At 37.2% G+C, this 18,236-nt stretch overlaps 1 protein-coding gene across 1 annotated transcript; it reads left to right on the top strand.

Annotated features, from left to right (window-relative positions):
* Positions 1 to 2,155: 2,155 nt before the first annotated feature.
* lck (LCK proto-oncogene, Src family tyrosine kinase) lies at positions 2,156 to 16,812 on the top strand. The gene is made up of 13 exons (XM_030126238.1): positions 2,156 to 2,367; positions 4,757 to 4,869; positions 5,519 to 5,579; positions 7,235 to 7,325; positions 8,242 to 8,340; positions 8,486 to 8,589; positions 9,466 to 9,615; positions 9,708 to 9,860; positions 10,959 to 11,138; positions 13,557 to 13,633; positions 15,282 to 15,435; positions 16,316 to 16,447; positions 16,597 to 16,812. The coding sequence occupies exons 2-13, from the start codon at positions 4,762 to 4,764 to the stop codon at positions 16,791 to 16,793; spliced, it is 1,506 nt and encodes a 501-aa protein (XP_029982098.1). The 5' UTR covers positions 2,156 to 2,367; positions 4,757 to 4,761; the 3' UTR covers positions 16,794 to 16,812.
* Positions 16,813 to 18,236: the final 1,424 nt, after the last annotated feature.

The raw sequence follows: 18,236 nt of genomic DNA, 5'->3' as shown, positions 1-18,236 counted from the left end.
TTTGTATTTGTACATTGAACTTTATTAGCATGTAACTCAGCATCCACCTTCAGACATACAGTATGTGTCTGCATGTGTCCAGTCAGTCCTACTGTATCTCAGAGTTAATATCACCACATGCTCAGATCCAACCTATCATCCATCCTTACTCTTGAAGCCACCCTGCACAATAGTCTCTTCTTTCCTTCTTTCCTTCCTGGTGTAATATCCAAACATATGAATGAGGCCCCAGAGGGATGTGCAGAAGCAGACATTGTTGGCCATAATTAGTTGAACAAGAAATCCAGTATGCACTGACAGAGTGCGGTCACTGTGAGAAATAAGAGCACAGCTAGGACTCTTGAAATGATCATAAACTGGCGAACTTTGCTGTGAACTCATGTGACATTAGACCTCAATAGTGAAAGGAACATGAAAATTACTATGGCATGAAAAATGCACAGAGGTACCTTGAGGGCTCATTCTTTAGTGAGGGCATTTACAAAAAACCATCGCTGACTTCTGCCCCTCCGGTCTATCCTGTAGATTCTCTCTTGACCTTTTCCCCCATTTCACATAACTTCATCATCATATGAACATTGCAAGTGACTGGTTTGTGTAAATAAAAAAAGAATGTTACAACACATGCATTCCATTGCATTAAAGAGCATGTAAGCATATATTATAGAACTGATCAAATATGTTATAGTTTGTTAAGTTAAATGCTGCGTACATGAGCAAACAAAGGCCTCACTCATAAATGGAGCAGCCAGCACCTGCATCTTCAAACAGGCAGTAAGAGGGTTGGAAAACTGTCTACATATTGATAGCATCTCACTTTGATTGCGTAACAGAATATGATTTCCAACCACATTTGGTCATGAAGCTGAAAGGAAAATAGGAATACCCTTCACACCCCACAACACAATAAAATAAACCTACTTAAATATAGACCCTCCTACCAAGTGATGCACATCTGATCACATAAATAAGAAACTTATGTCTGATTAGATCACCCTTTAAGAAACTTATACAAGACTATAAATGTGCATATAATCATTCTGCATCATACTATTTTTATTCGATTTAGGCAAGTGTAAATGTCATTATAAATATATTAAAAAGTTAAACTGTTTCACATTATGTGAGCTCTCCACAGCTAGAGTCTCGCAGTTATATGTTTTAATGGAAAAAGAGTGAACTTAGGTGGTTACACATAGCGAGTGAGACTTATTCTGTGCTGTGGCAGTCTTAGCACATATGTCTGTGTGCTTCCTGTGATGTTTGGACTGACTTCCTGTCAGTGCATGCTCTGTTGCAGCAGCCGTTCACCACAAGAGAAGATATGTGGTCCACAGCAGATTTGTCTGAAAGGTAGAAAAACGCTATTGTATGGGTTTGGTGCATGTTAGCAGTCAGGAAGACATGTTAATTCATGTCTCTTCTCAGGGTTTATTGTGGGGCAGCTAATTTGACAAAGGACTCTGGATGAATTAACATCTGGGTAGACAGAGACATCCACATATTGAGGCTATTTTTGTTTTTGTCATCCTTCTAAGTTGTAAAAGTCTATTTTTAAAATGTCCACTGACCACAAACAGGACAGATACTAACCACATGTCTGACTAAAAAAAGATTGTTGATTGAAATACACTGGCCTGAAGCCTTTCACCTCTACAGACTTCACAACTGACCATAATCGACTAAAATAGGGCTTAATTGCTTTATATGTTAAATAATCACATTGATCCAGTGACAAATGATGAGTCGTTTGCTTGTACATGAGCACATGGCCTCCTCTCTGAGTCTGGTTTTGCATGTAGTCTTTCTTTTGAGCGACACTGAATCACTACCACACACTGATGTTGAACCTAAACTTAACCTCATCTTACAGATCAGTGGTATACAGATGCAAAACACACAATAAAAAACACACACACACACCTGAACCTCTCCATTGTCTTGTAGTCTGGCTTTTTAACTGTATTGGAACATTCAGGTCTTCCACTTTGGGAAAGGTGCTGTCCTGACCCCCTTATCATGGAGCCTATAACGTTCCCCCTGCTAACTAACACACAGCTGCATGGTAAGCACCTGTTAGAAGCCTGTAGAGCAACCCTCAACCTTTCAACGACAGGAAACACACTGGGTCGCTCACCTCTACTCCTCCAGAGTGTGTGTTTTTGTGTGCGAGTGCGGACGTACATCAACACCCGTAGCAATGAGTTATAAGAGAAGCGGATGATGACATCGTCACACCCAAGCTCCAGTTGTGAAAACTCATTTACTCTTTTACAAAATTAAAATTCAACATTTTTTAAAAGTCTATGGCGGAACAGATCTGATAATACTGGGTGCTTAAGGCGAAGACGTTTCATATTTTAAGAGGTGAGTATCAAACTTGTGATTCTATTAAAACAGAGTAGACAGACGTGTGACTACGAAAGATAGTAAAATATCTTTATGAGTTTTCTAATTTCACTAAGTAAACCAGAAGACTTTGGAGGACGGCTTCATATTTTTATCATATAATGTATTCTGAAAGATGAAGTCTTAAAACCATATCCACATGTAGATATAACACATGTAGAGGTTTGATTTTGTCTTTTGCTGTTTCATGAAGGTCACAATTAACACACATTCAGACACACAGTGACTCACTGAAATGATTAGCCCAGAAAGACCCAGTGTAAGCTTTCTTAAGCAATTTATCACCATTTATTAACTTAATTTATGATATTATCTTCTGTATTTTGCGTTTCTTTGATACAAATCAGGTATTTTCCCAGATTTAATTGACTGATCATGTATATTTTCATAAAAATTTAGATTAAAGTTAATTGTCATAATATCAGAAACAGAGAAAAATGAAGAAAATGTGACTTTTTCAACAAAATGTATCATTAACTGAACATAAACCAAGTGTCTCCATCCACTGTCACTGATCCAACTGTATGGATTTTACTGGTGATTAAATGTAGTAGAAGATGACGGTGTTTCCAAGTTCACTACGGAGCCTCTGAACGTCCAAATGGGTCACATCTAATGACCGTGAAAAGATGACAAATTGTATTTTACACCAATTATTTACATGTATTGATATGTTTAATGCATCAGAAGTTATTAAACATTTTATATTGGTAAATGATTTTGGTCACCAGTGGTTGTTTGGGTCTTTATGGGTTAGGAAAGAAAAATACAGCAAACATAACAACAAAAATCTCCACTGACAACTGTTTTCATTATTTTTCCAACAAAGTCAACAGAAAATATAGATATTGTGTGCATTGTACGCTCATACTTGTGACAAAGAAATGTTTAAATGAGGGAGTTAATGCCAGTAAAGACAGCTTGGTAAGAATTCTTATTCTTCGTTAACAGTAGACTTTTATAAATGCTTTATTTCCTTTCCTTGTTAATATGTTTCTTCATTCATGGTTCTCACCCATTTCTGAGAATATATCCTACTTTATTTGTCTCCATGGGTAATTACAGCAAATTAAACCTAATCTATTAGCACTGACCTCACTTTCCCCCATATTCCCATCACACTTTGTAAACAGTATTTGTTTATTAAGGATTTCAGCTGCAGATCGTAAAAAGAAAAGGGGAGACCCTCAATGGAAAATGCTGACTTTGTTTATGTGACTCTGAGTGCTAGTCATACACGTAGGAGTGCTGATAACGATATAAAAAAAAAAAAGTTGAAAAGAGAGGAAAAACTTGGTACCCCGATAATCCTCCTGTGATTTGTTCTGCGAGGCCGAAATACAGTGGTGGGTTGTTACTGCCGGGTCAGATCACCTCAGATTTTTCTCACGGCTCTCGGCCTTTGGGACAGGCGGCTGCTGTGATTAGCCCACTGACCCTGATACATGAGTGGTCCAATGGGAACCAAGTGAGCCTGAGAAAGCCAGTTTGTACATTTGCACCAGTGTAAACCACAATACAAAGCACGTGCAGACGCTGGATTAAACAGGATCAACATTTGTACATTTTTATCAGGTCTCCTATTCACTGTGGCTGCTGAATTAGACTCAGGCCATTAAGTCTCACTAAGACCAAAGAAATAAAACCCACTGGCAACACATTACAATATTAAGAAGTACATGATGTTTATGGTGCTCGAAGTGGGTCGAAAATAAAAGCTTTCGAAGGTGTTAAACATTCACAACCTAGCCACCATTTTGAGTGAAAGGCCTCCTTCACTATCAATCAAAACAACCTTCAAGAGACATTTTTCATGTTTTTTACGTATCAAATCCAGAACAACTGCCCTTTATTGCACCGTTTGACTCAGTCGCTAAAAAAGCCTAACATTAATGAAATAAAATATGTTGAATTAGATTAAGAAACATTTATTGCAAGAGGCCACTCCTCGCTCGTACATTTCAGATAAATTTAATATTAGGTAGATAGAAAAGCTTTATTTCAGACTCATGGTCCACATTAAAAAGCAAACAGATAAATACAGGCAGTTTTTAATATTCAGTATTAATTTTTACTTTTTCAGATATTTATATACTGTTGCTCATAAAGTCGGAATAAAATATTTTACCTCTTTTCATGAAATGATTGTGAAAATGTGATTTATTCTTGACAGATAAAGTGTAACTATGAATTACATCTGCTCAAAGGTGATTACTGATGTGTATAAATAGGAATAAAAAAGAAAAACAAAATTTTTCCAACTTTATGGGCAACAGTGTGCATTAAAGATTTTGCCTAAACATTGACAAAACTGCTAAAAATAATAACCGGAACTTTCTAACTACAGAAACAATGGGATGTAACTGCAGTTCGGACTATTCAGACAGCGACTGGATCGAGAACTTGGATGAAATCTGTGAACACTGCAACTGTCCGATCCCTCCCCAGTCATCCAATCCAGTAAGTATCAATTTCATTTTCATTTATTTGGATCTACATTAGCTTTGGTTTAGGCCATCGCTGTTCTTCCTGGAGTCCATACCCATCAAAACTGTCTTTGCACTGCAATACACAATGTCCACTTTAAATATAAAAAGGAAAATCTATTCATTTATCTTAAAAACCTTACATGGTTGATGTTTTTACTTGTTTATAGCTGTTTGTGAATGTGGGTGTCACTGTGTGTAAGTGGCCATATTGTGAATATATTTGGTTCTTGTGGTAGATTGACCCCTTTTAGGACATCTTAAATTGAGTGCAACACCAGTGGAAAGGTGTGAACTTTGAGGAGAAGGAGGTCTGAGTTGTTTGTGTTTAGAGTCCAAAAATGGCTGATGACTTACATAACTGTGAGGGAAGTAGTTATTTGTGTGTGAAGTTAAATGGAAGAGTAATTATTCCCTCAGTGTTGTTGGTTTCCGTAGATTTTCCAGCTGATTAGATGGAAAGGACAAAACAACCTGTGTGTGGTAATACCACGAGACATAGAGTCTGGTCGCAAAAAAAACCAAACAAAAAAAACAAAAAACAGTCAACAGCTTTTACAGTGACTGCCATATGTGCTGTTAGCATATGTATTTTCATGTCTTCTCCTGTGTCCTCTCTCCAGTACACAGATCAGCTGATTCCATACCCATCACAGAATACCCCTCCTATGTCTCCTTTATCAGGTAACAAGACACAGTTCATTTTTTTGTGTGTGTATCTTGTTTGTACTTTGAGTCACTATAGTCCACGACAAATCATAATATAAAACACCCTGTTGTGTGTGTCCTGGACTTTCATTTTGATTAAAAAATAAGGGTGGGTTGAGTGTACTGTTTGTTTTTTTTTTCTGTAAATATGACAGCAGACAGAAAATATATACTATGATATCGATCAATCTATAGAAGCAGGACAATATTTGATAAATAAAATCAGGTTTTAATTTAATATAAGTTAATATATGATTGAATGTTAATGTTCCCTTTAGTTCTATTTAAATTTAATTCTCTCATTTGAGCACTTTCATTTTCCTTTTTACTAAGTCATCCATTTACTAATTCTTGTAAATGATGAAGGTATTGCTTCATGCAGTAGCAGAAAAAAAATTATTAGACTATCAAAAGTCATCAGAAACAATGGTTATGCAATCAAGTACTAACTCCTGTATGTATCATGTGACTAAAACAGACAGAAAAGAAAACATGGAATGCCTGAAAGCACTGTTTTTGTCAGTACAATGCCATAGCTATTGATGTAAGAATTTCAGTGATTTTGATTATTATCAAGAAAACCATGGAAAATGGATAGATATCCGCTCTGAAACCAATCTATTATGAGCTATTTTTGTTGTTATTATATTTGTCTAAACAAATGTACCTTTAGTTGTACCAGGCATTAAAATGAACAAGAAATTGAAGAAAACAAGCATTGTCTAATATTTTTTTCCGCAACTGTATTTGGCCCATACACCATTTTCTATTTCCAGTGTGATATTTTGTAGTTCCCTCATTTTTAACACAATACTGAGAAGATTATGTCTATAATCCCTTATTTCCATTTCCACGCCGCTTATTTATTGGAAAATTTCTTTAAATTTTTATTCAACCTGTGGAATGCGTTTAAGACATGAGACATCCGACATGCAGGGCTTTACAACCACTTGTGTCACATATCTTCATCATATGTGATACTTTTTATAAATAAGAACATGGATATTCTGCTTGTGTTTAGGATCCAGACAGTTTGACGGCTTACATAACTGTGAGAAGCTGTCATTTGTGTGTGTAGTTAAACAGAAGCCAAATTATTTCCTATGTTGTCGGTTTGTTCTTCCCTTATTTTTATTATAGCGATGAGAAGATTACATGTAAAATCTTCCTGTGGTTTAAAATATCTGATATATACTATATTATATTTCAGTTGCGATGGTCATAGACAGATAATATATTTAATTCCATTTAACACTTTTACTTTGCCAAATGCAGAGTACATTTAAGACATGACTAATTCGACATGAAGGATTCGTGGCTTCATGTCTTCATCCTGTGTAATACTCTTTCATGCATAAGAAAATGTATGTTTTTGTAAATCTGGGTCAGGCCTTTGTGAGTTTCTATAGAAATAAAACTATGTATCCCCAGATCAACATAAATCTTACATTAGGTTGAGCATGTATTTACACCTGCAGATAAAGATTAAAGAATTTTGAGAAGGCTTTGGGGTAATTTGTTAATTGGGTTATGAAATTGAAAAGAGCACACAACACAAAGTTTTCTTGTCTGTCATCGGGCATAATGTCTGTAGTTTAACTATTTGTTTCATATATCTAATCCTTATGCAGACAACCTTGTAATGGCCATATACAGCTACGAACCCAACCATGATGGCGATCTGGGCTTTGAGAAGGGAGAAAAACTCAAAATCATCAACAAGTAAGTCACCAATGAACAGACAGTACTCTTGGGTAAAGACACTAACACATTTTACACTGTTGTTGTTTACCTCAAAAGCAGGTGAAACTTCTTTTTTAGTGTCAGGCCACCTGCATATATGTGCCAACTATGTTTAGTATCGGTAAAACAGCTCTACAAATAAGAGACAGGATTCAGACCTGTGATCCCATATACAAGCATCTATAAACCAGGCACTCCCAACATTCCTAGCTGTTTTACTGCTGAGGCCTTTGCTACATGTTGTGTCTGTCTTGTCTCTGAAATTTGCAAAAAAGCGAGCTTAAATTCCTCAAATTGACCCCGCCAGCTAAAAAACTACAGTTTACGGTAAACAGCCATAAATACACTGATTTTATCACCCAAACATGAATACAACACTGTATATGTTGGACTTCCAGACCCACGGTGATTAAATATTACATTAACAGGGAAGATAAATTGGATTTTTTTTTTTTTTTTTTTAATCTTTGTGCTATTTAATAGCAGTTTTATACATAATTGCATATGGGAGTGAGAAATTCAATCTTAACATGGCTGATTCGTTTTTATTTTGTGTTCCTGTGAAGTCACTTGGAGTGAATTTATTATGACTAAATTTGATCTTGGCAGCAAACATTCCTATGCTAAACATCAAACATTTACACAACGTAACAAAGAATAAAAAGCCTGCAGTGAGTCTCTGTTCTCCCGTCTGTCAATAGTTGATATGTAAGACAAGATGTTCCCCACCTACTAAGCGTTATTCCTTTACACAGCTGAGAAACACTTGCCAGTGGGGGCTGATGAAACCACTTTCGGATAGTATCATTGATCTCATTAACAGTCTAGACTGCTGCGAGGCTTTACAGATATGTGAACTCTCTCATGATGTTATTGTTGTCTCTTCTGACTGCAGGGATGATCCAGAGTGGTATTTGGCAGAGTCTCTCACCACAGGCCAGAGAGGCTACATCCCATACAACTTTGTCGCAATGAACACAGTGGAGACAGAACCGTACGTCATACAGGAAACATGATGATACCGCTCTCATCACCATGTCACTCAACCTCAACACCATCTCATAAAAGCATGCCGTGCCCCTGAGAGAAGGGAAGTGGTTAGCTTGCACTGTGAAGCTTACTGTGTGTTTGTACTGCAGGTGGTTCTTTAAGAACATTTCTAGAAATGATGCCATGAGGCTCCTGCTCGCTCCTGGGAACACACAGGGATCTTTCCTGATCCGAGAGAGCGAGACAACCCCAGGTGAGCTGAGCCTCTTCATCCTGTAGCATTGTGACTCACACACACTTGATCAATCAGGTTCAGTTTCACACTCTGGTTACTAAGCAACACACCTGAATGTTTCCTGTAATTAATCATGCTTAAATTTAACATTGTACAACACATGGGGAAATACAAAATGAGATCATGCAGGCACTATCTATCTATCTATCTATCTATCTATCTATCTATCTATCTATCTATCTATCTATCTATCTATCTATCTATCTATCTATCTATCTATCTATCTATCTATCTATCTATCTATCTATCTATCTATCTATCTATCTATCTATCTATCTATCTATCTATCTATCTATCTATCTATCTATCTATCTATTGTTTCTTAGAAGTGTACCATATGCTTTTCTATGCAAAAAAACAAACAAACAAAAAAACCAATGACAAACACTGCTACAGATAAATGTTTTCAGACGCATTACTTTTTTATTCCTATTTACACGCAGTTTATAGTCAGTAATCACATTTGATTAGATGTAGTGATTACATTCTGATTCCCAGTGACACTTTATCTATCAAGAATAAATCACATTGTCACAATCATTTCATGAGAAGAGGTAAGGAATATCTTATTCCAACTTTGTGGGCAAAAGTGTATAATGGTAAAATAATTGTAGTGGAATATAAAGTACAATATTTTCCTCTGAGATGTAGTAGAGTAGGAGTACTTAAATACAGTATTGAGTTTGTGTTTGTACATTCCACCACTGGATTTAATCATGTTTAAGTGCATATTGCATTAAATTTTGAAATTACTTTTGATTTTTGTTCTTCAAATACTAAATATATATATATATGCCCCATTTATCATTCGATTATGCCTCTTCTTTCCTCCAGGTTCATACTCTTTATCAGTGAGAGACTTGGACCACAACACAGGTGAGGGTGTCAAGCACTACAGGATACGCAAGATGGACAATGGTGGTTTCTACATCACCGCCAAGATATCCTTTAATTCCCTGAAGGAGCTTGTCCAGCATCACTCACGTACGTATAGCCTTCATAGGGATTCATCACACCAATAACAATGGAAATTTGTGGCATCTCTGTTTTTACACCAGATTCTTTCTGTCATTCAGGCGATTCAGACGGTTTGTGTACAAAGCTGGTGAAGCCGTGCCAGTCTAGGGCGCCACAGAAACCCTGGTGGCAGGATGAATGGGAGATTCCACGTGAGTCTCTAAAGATGGAGCGTAGGCTTGGAGCTGGCCAGTTCGGAGAAGTCTGGATGGGTGAGTGTGGAGAGAGGCTGAGGGCTGACAAGATAAATAGTACACATCTATAGATAGTATGTGGCAATGAACGCAGCAGAGCATATTGAATTTTCACAGTGTACATCGTGAATACAGTAATTCATACTCTGAAGCATCACATTTAGTTGTTGTTTATCTAATTGTGGACTTGGCTTTGTGGATGCCAGGAAGGCCGCGGATTTTCTGCAGAGCACGCAAAAGAGTTTCCCTAACACAGTCTTAATTGTAGGCTTGCTTGAGCTGGTTAAGCAGAGAATGATGTGAGGCATTAACATTGTTATGTGACATCAATCAGGCTACATGAGTCCACCTTTGCAGTAAACATGTGGATGGGATTATTTGTCTCAACAATACTTGCATGAATGTTTAATGTGATTATGAAGTAAGCAAACAACAAGGAACCATAATATTTTGTATACATCAGTTATCTGTGATGCAACCCCTTATTATTCAGATGAAGGAGATGGGGGTTGTACTTTCCCCTCTATTTTCCATCTTCATCTGCCAGGATAATTCAACATGCCAAACAAACCACCCTTGATCCAAACAGTGCCAACCATGGGACTTATCCTCATTCCTCAGCCACTTTCTATATACAACATCTATCTGAATGTGACATGTGGCATTGGGCACTGTGTTTGTTTCTCTATCCTTGTCCAAACTTTGGCTTGAAAATGTAAGTGAGCGTCATTTGCTGTGACATGTTTATGTATGTTACTTAATAGAAAATGTATGACAACATCCCGACAGTGAGAAAAATCCCATTGCGGGGTGAACAAATGGGGGCATTCTTTGAATAGAAATATAATTTGTTCCTAGCACTATATCTTTCATGCATCGTGCAGGATGTTCAGTGTTTATTATAGAACTGGTTGGTTGTGAATTTGTTTGGGATGATATATGGGAGTGTTCAAAGCTGTAATGAGATCCGCTCCGAGTGAGTGTCATGTGAAACAGTTTACATGGAATTCAAGATATACAAGCCAAGATTAAAGCTGTCTTCAATCATTATGTGACATATAATACATTTATTCATACATAAGGTGAACTCAGTTAAACTTACATGTGTGTTTTCAGGTGTCTACAACAATGACCGAAAGGTGGCCATCAAGAATCTGAAGATGGGTACAATGTCAGTGGAAGCTTTCCTGGCAGAGGCTAACATGATGAAGAACCTGCAGCATCCTCGCCTTGTCCGTCTCTTTGCTGTGGTTAGCCAGGAGCCCATCTGTATTGTAACAGAGTACATGGAAAATGGTACGTAAATGCTTTTCACTAGTAAGATAATAAGAGCTATCTGCAGTGACATGATCAAAGTGAAAATAAAACTGGGTCATTGGGTATTTCCATGAAATTTGAAGATAAATGATCAAGAAATCCCTCTGTAATCACATTGGCTTGTTTAATTTCAGTCAACTAAAATATGTCTTAACCTGTCTGAAATGAACAAAGTGAATCAGACTTCCTTAATCTCCCATCTTAAACACAAAAGACAGTGCCGTCGGGTTAAGTAAGCGCTGTGCCTGAAGGTAACACAAAGACAGTGTTTTATAGTCAGCACTGTGTCATAGACCTTCAGGATCAAACATGCTGATCTGTTATCGAACAGAAACACACACTGGAGCACAAGACTGGGCTGCCCTGTACGCTTCACCCTTTTTGTGACTCATAGGATTTCCACATCAGTGATTCTGTTGAATTGGGTGAACACCTTTTGATCACAGCTGCCTTCTTATTTATTTGTATTTGATAAGCTAGGAGATAAAAATGAATTCAATTACACGCTGTATTCATCACAAAAACAGCTGTGTGAGCCTCCCTGAGCAACTTGCTCCGCCTTCTGATCGGCTATTTTCAGCTTCTCCACATGATCCTGGTGTATTCGCTGCTCTGTGCTAAAATGTTTCAACGCAAACATGAACTTTCACTTGCTTTCCGGGCCCCATTGAGACGGGGCTCTGGTGTTTACTCACAGAAAGGAAGTGTCCTGGCCAGTCTGAGGGGAGGGGTGTTAAAATAGGAGAGGGTGATTCACCAGGTTATTGTTCAGCGACACCCCTGATGATGCCTGGCTGCGTTCCAGTGTCTGAAAAACGCACATGTACCCACAGACGCAGACGCTCCTGTAGACACATGCAAAACCTCCTGTACTGGAGATAAATATTGGCAAATTATATGGCCGTGAACAAACATCATTTTGACACTAACAGTTTGTTCAGTGTCCTGGAACTGGATCTTCTGCTTTCACGTTTCCTCTTAACATGACTGTAGATATAAAATGACTGCACTAATAAAAAAGAAGAGCAATAAAATAAGATACATCCTGTATTTAAACTATAAAAACCCAGCTGAAACCATCTGCTGATCTAGTATGTTTAATACCTGTTGATTCGCTAATCCTATCAATACATGTAGATAATTGGTGTAAAATACATTTTCATGGTCATCAGATATGACCCATTTGGATGTTCAGAGGCTCTGTAGTGAACGTGGAAGCAACATATTCTTCTACAACACTGATTCACCAGTAAAACCCACGGAGTTTGACAAATGACAGTGGTTGGAGACGCTTGTTTTTACTTTCAGTTAATGAAATATTTGCTGAAAAAGTTGCTTTTTGTTCAGCTTTCTCTGTTTTAATATAATAAACTTAGAATTTACTAAGTTTTCATGAGCATCTCATTAAGTATAGGAAATTAAATATAAGAAAATACATAATTTACGGTGAAAAATGCAAAATACAACTCAATTAATATAGGTTAAATAGAAAGAAAAAATCATTTGGGAACTGCCACAAAATTAGCAATGGGTCTTTATGGGTTAAGATATTTGCTGTAAAGGTAACTATCTCCTAAATTCATCCAGTTTTTCATTTTAACCTCCAAAAGTGTTTGCGATTCTTTCCCTCTCTGAAATAAGAATGCAGTAACAAAATGCATAAAGAGATGCTGTCACAAATGCAGCGACAGCCCTACAGTTGTACTGAATGCTGTGTCTTTGTATGGTCTTCTATGAGTGGCCTGTAAACCTCCAACAGTGGCCCTACATGAGGCTGTCTCTTTGTCTGACTTCCACGTGTGGACAGGACACAATCACTGCTTCTGTTGTCAAGAGAAAGGATGGCTCGGAGTCCTCGTCTTTTCAATCTGTCCCTTTTTTTATTATCGAAGACAACAAAGATGGAAAATAACAGGCGTGTCATTCCAGTTTCCCTTTGTGACCTTGACAAAGAGCTCTGCTTTGGCTCTCAGACTTCAAAAGCAGTCTTCCGGACTTAAAGCAGAGGAGCAAATGCCTCCTCTTTCCTGGCCCAGTCATTCCTCCTAAAGTATTTCCTTTGGTTTTACTTGGTTGGCCGGTGTGCAGAGGTATTGTTCTGCGCTAATCAAACACAACAGAAAGTCTCAGGACGTGCTGTCTGTTGTTACATACTATGCATCATCTTGACTGATGCTCGGTGTACTTCCTCACAGAGTTATGTTCCCCGATTTGAGCCGCTCTTCTGGTCCAGCTGTGTTTATTTATGTATTTGGGGAATCATGGTATTTTTAACCAAGGAAATATGTAGCCATTAATCCTCTGGAGGAATTCATTTTTCAGCTGATATTACTTTTCCTGTCCAGATAACATTAATAATTGTTCTAATGCACTTTAACATAATGTCTTTTCTTACAGGTAGCCTTGTGGATTACCTAAAAACGACACAGGGAAGCAATCTGCCCATGACCACACTGATAGACATGTCATCTCAGGCAAGACATCACTTTTTTCTTTTGTACCTGAGCTCTTATCTCTTCTTTCATTTCAGTCTGTATCCCAGATTCCCTTTCATTTATAATTTCATTTCATATTCTGCCAGCACCCTCCTCATTACAACTCTTGTATTAAGGCTTACAGTGAAAACTACAAAAGATCAGGGTGTGTGTCTTCCTTCTGGTGTGTACCACAGCCAAATAGATCAGCATGTCTTATAACACTAATTTTTGCAAGTACTGACAAAGTTGCAAACTACGCTACAAGAACATGGTGACGAAACCTGAAACTATTGGTTTTCCATGTAAATTCAACTCAGCTCAAGTGCGCTGTCAACCAAAAATGATAACCATCATTTGATGATACCATGTAACTTAAAAAAAAAAAAAAAAAAAACAGGCTGCAAACTAAGTTTTAGTGCATAACTCTTTTTTCAAGATTTTTTTCAAGAGATAGACATAGGCTTGGTAAATGTCACTAAGAGAAATTCAACTTGCATGTATTGTGGGTGTGGGTATGGAAAATAAAACCACAGGAAGAAAAGAAAACTGAAGGTACGAAATATACAAAAGGCAAAAGATTCTTCAGTCTGGGTATGCAAATCCTCTCAGACGCCTTTGAGTTTCCCACAGAGGAGCTGACTTTATAAGGAGCTTTGTGGGCAAATTTCATAGAAAGATGCCTCCAAACCAGCCGTCATGCACTGATAGCATTTGTGGTGAAAGGAACTCTTACCATCATAAAATTTAAGTGATTAATGACCCTGTTCTTGCCACAATATTGGAGACTCCGTCTTTAAGCTTTGTGCTTAAAATCTACATAGGTCTGTCAAGAAAAGAACTTCAGATTTCTGATTTAATGGTAACTACATAGAGGAAAATAAAATACCTGCCTAAATCAATGTAAAATAATGTTTGAACACTTTTGATTCACCCCCACAGCTTTCAAAGTGATTGAAAGAAAAGAGGTGTTAAGTTTCCTGAATGTGTTGTCATGGCCACGGCAGAAGTTTATGAAATACACAAACAATGTACATCTCAGGCTTCTGACGAGACCCCAGGCCAGTGACACCTCTGTGCCAGATTCTTCAGTCTGAAATATGAACCTCTGACCCAGCAAAATGCAAGATATTCAAAAGCACACAAAGACACATTTATCTGATGATACCGCTGCTTAGAAACTGTGGGTGGCCAATTCTGCAGGAACTGTCATATCTTGAATGAAATACATAAAACATAAATTTATTCAAGCATTAGGTATGGTGTATAATTTTCCTGTAAAGGTCTGCCCGTGTGGAAATGACTTGTAACATTCGATTTCTCAGAAACACAGCGGCTGGAAACATTTCTGAGGCGAAGCAAAGGCAGGACTAAAGTAGCTTTTAGTTTAAGGAAGTAGGACTGGCATTGAGTTGGCACAGCTCTGTACCTGGGTGGAGTACCAGGGTGGGATACAGAGGTAAAGGGTGAGAGAGGGGAACTGACCTGGGAAAGTGGAAAACACCCTCATTTGGCTGTCCGTCAGTCCAACACACACACACAGTCCTGGCATAATTCTAAAATATACTTAACAAGTTGCTTTAAATCATGTATGTTGTACTTAAACACACACTTTGGGCTTGTTCTGATGATATGCTGTCCCCTGCAGGTGGCAGACGGCATGTCCTTCATTGAGGAGAAAAATTACATCCACCGAGACTTGCGGGCTGCAAATATTTTGGTATCTCATGAACAAATTTGTAAGATCGCCGACTTTGGACTTGCAAGACTGATTGAGGACAATGAATACACAGCCAGAGAAGGTAAAAAAGACCTTACAGATGCTGCTGATGACTTACATTAACTACCTGGTTTAATACAAACTGTGCAGATTATTTTCATTGACTTCATTATAAGACTGAAGATTCCTTTTATTCCTCTTAGTCATTGTTAGTTAGTTTAGTTTTATTTCGAGCACATGGAATCATCAGATAACTAAGAACCATACAACATGGTCAAACAAAATTTTTCAGTGCTCGAAAAAGAGTGGGAAAAAGTATAACTTATAGACTCCCTCCCCCTTTTCACAAACTAATAATCAAATAAATTAATTCTGTTTCCTTTGCTTTGTTGACACACTTTTTTCCCTGTATATTTTTACAATAACACAAAGCATCCATACAAACCATTCACATACACTTTTTTAGTCACCTCACACACAATTAGATTTGCATAGTCAATCATTTTTAATATAAACTGTAATATTGTAAAGACAGAGCATACACAATGGAATCCTAATGCGCTTGTAGAAATGGTACTTCTTGAGAAAAAAAGGAAATATACAACACAAAATATTTAAACAGGAAAAAAAAAAAAAAAGGGCACACACACCGCCCCTCTCTCATTCTGTCAAGTCATGCATTCATACCTGGTTAAGTTGCGGAGGACAGTGAGATGTAAGTACAGTAGTTATTGCACATTGTTGATTATGGTAATTTCACATTGGTGTTTTCCATTATTGCACATAGTTGGTTATTCCATCTGTTTGGTTATTGCAGAGTTCAGTGTATAAAGCAATGTTGTTCTGAGATGATCAAAATGGAAAAGTAAAAAAAAAACGAAAACAAAGTATAAATCTGAATTACTTTTCTGTGCAGCAGCTCCACCAGGTGTTCATGTTCATGTTCTGTCCTTCATTTATAGGTACAAAGTTCCCCATCAAATGGACTTCCCCAGAAGCGATAAACTATGGCACATTTTCCATAAAATCTGATGTGTGGTCATTTGGGATCCTCTTGACAGAAATAGTGACATATGGACGTATTCCTTACCCTGGTAATGTTCCTTTGCTTCTTGTGGAACGTTTAAATGTCAACTCAGAATAACCCATAAAAACATAGTGTTTGTGCTCGTAACTTTTTGTGTTTATACTGTAACACTTTATTTATTGCTAACACTCCTTCATTTTACATATTGTGTACTAGGCATGTCCAACCCAGAGGTAATCCAGAACCTGGATCGGGGATACAGAATGCCCAAGCCGGAGAACTGCCCTGATAGCCTGTATGATGTCATGTTTATGTGCTGGAATGAAAACCCAGAGAACAGGCCTACATTTGAATACCTGAGGAACGTACTCGAAGACTTCTTCACATCTACAGAGAGACAGTACCAGGAATAGCCCAGCTAGGGCAAAAAAAGACTCACTTCAAACTAAAAGCACAGCCTGTGAAGGTGGTGCTGGATTTTTACTTCTAGTTGTTGAAGAGCACAAGTCCTTTTTTTTTTTTTTCTACTGCAAATTATTCCAATGAGAATATTTTTGTTTTGCAATTTTGTTTGCCTCTTAGATGGGACAAAGACATGTGTGACTTCGACACAGACAAGACAAAGTACTGGATTTAAGACTCTTGTAACAGCTGGATCACTGCAGATCTAACAAGAGATGAGTGATCACTATGCTGCTTTATCAAACTGGCAACTGGATGACAACGCTGTATGACAAACTGCTCTCTGTGTCTATGTAAATACTGTCTGATTGCTTTAGCTGTGTTAAACCTCTAATAAATGTTTTAATAATCTCTATCATTAAAAAAGCTTTTAATGGAGGCTGTTTGTTCATACATCCAGAAGAACCCAACTCACCCATCAACAACTATAAATTGCTATGAATATATATAATATGTGAATTAAAGTAAGTCCTGCAATGTGAATATTGTACTGTTGTCTTTGTATGATGCTGTCAACAGATTCACAGACATAACAAGAATTAAAAAAAATCAACTTAGTTGTTTGCCTTATTACCAGGCAGCAGAGGATAAATATCACTATGCTGTTCTTTTTTTTTTTTTTTTGCCACACCTCGAGTACCTATAGCAGAGGCTATATGTTTTAGAGCTTCGCTCTAAAACATAGAGGAAAGTTTGGAGTTGACATTATTTATACATTATGTTATTATTTCACTGGTCCAGCCCACTTCGGATCAAATTTGGCTTCATGTGGCCCCTGAACTAAAATGAGTTTGACATCCCTGACCTATTGTTTTTCTAGCCTTTTGCAGCAATTACAGCAAATTTCACCCAACAATATTTAGATGACAGTGTAGTAAAAACAATAATCTCGTATGGAAAAATTTATATGTCCCTGTATCAAGAGTGAGGCCCAAATATGTGACATGAAAAGCAATATATTATTATTCAAAACATAAAGTAAAAATACATTTTGTATGAGCTCGACATATACAGTATGCCAGTGTATTTGTAAGACTTCTTTGTATACTGTATGTTTTCACTTCATATATTTCCTACTTTTTTGTTTTACTTCTTATATTTTATATATGGAAATTTAGTAAGATTATATTACATTTATATATGTGATGCATAGCGTGAAGTTTCATATGCACCACATACAACAAATACATAAAATAAAAGCAGAATTATTAGCTCATGCTCAGCCAGCTACAAAGTGACAATGTCATTTACACATGACTGAATTTATAATAATAATTTAGGGTTTTCCCCAAGTATCCAGAACTGGTAGCTGCAGAGAAGAGAAGTTTGATGTTCCTTGACTCAAAACTGTATTTTTCTCTTAATATTAAAATATTACACACTTTCAAACAGGT

This window comes from Sphaeramia orbicularis, chromosome 22 (assembly GCF_902148855.1).
Source record: "Sphaeramia orbicularis chromosome 22, fSphaOr1.1, whole genome shotgun sequence".
NCBI classification, from domain to species: Eukaryota; Metazoa; Chordata; class Actinopteri; order Kurtiformes; family Apogonidae; genus Sphaeramia; species Sphaeramia orbicularis.
The sequence above is the reverse complement of the archived record's forward strand: the minus strand, read 5'-3'. Positions and strand labels throughout refer to the sequence as shown.

Coding starts and splice junctions, on each gene's coding strand:
- lck (XM_030126238.1), top strand. CDS start 4,762: ATGGGATGTAACTGCAGTTCGGACTATTCAGACAGCGACTGGATCGAG. Junction 4,870..5,518: donor CTCCCCAGTCATCCAATCCA/GTAAGTATCAAT, acceptor TCCTCTCTCCAG/TACACAGATCAGCTGATTCC. Junction 16,448..16,596: donor TGGACGTATTCCTTACCCTG/GTAATGTTCCTT, acceptor ATTGTGTACTAG/GCATGTCCAACCCAGAGGTA.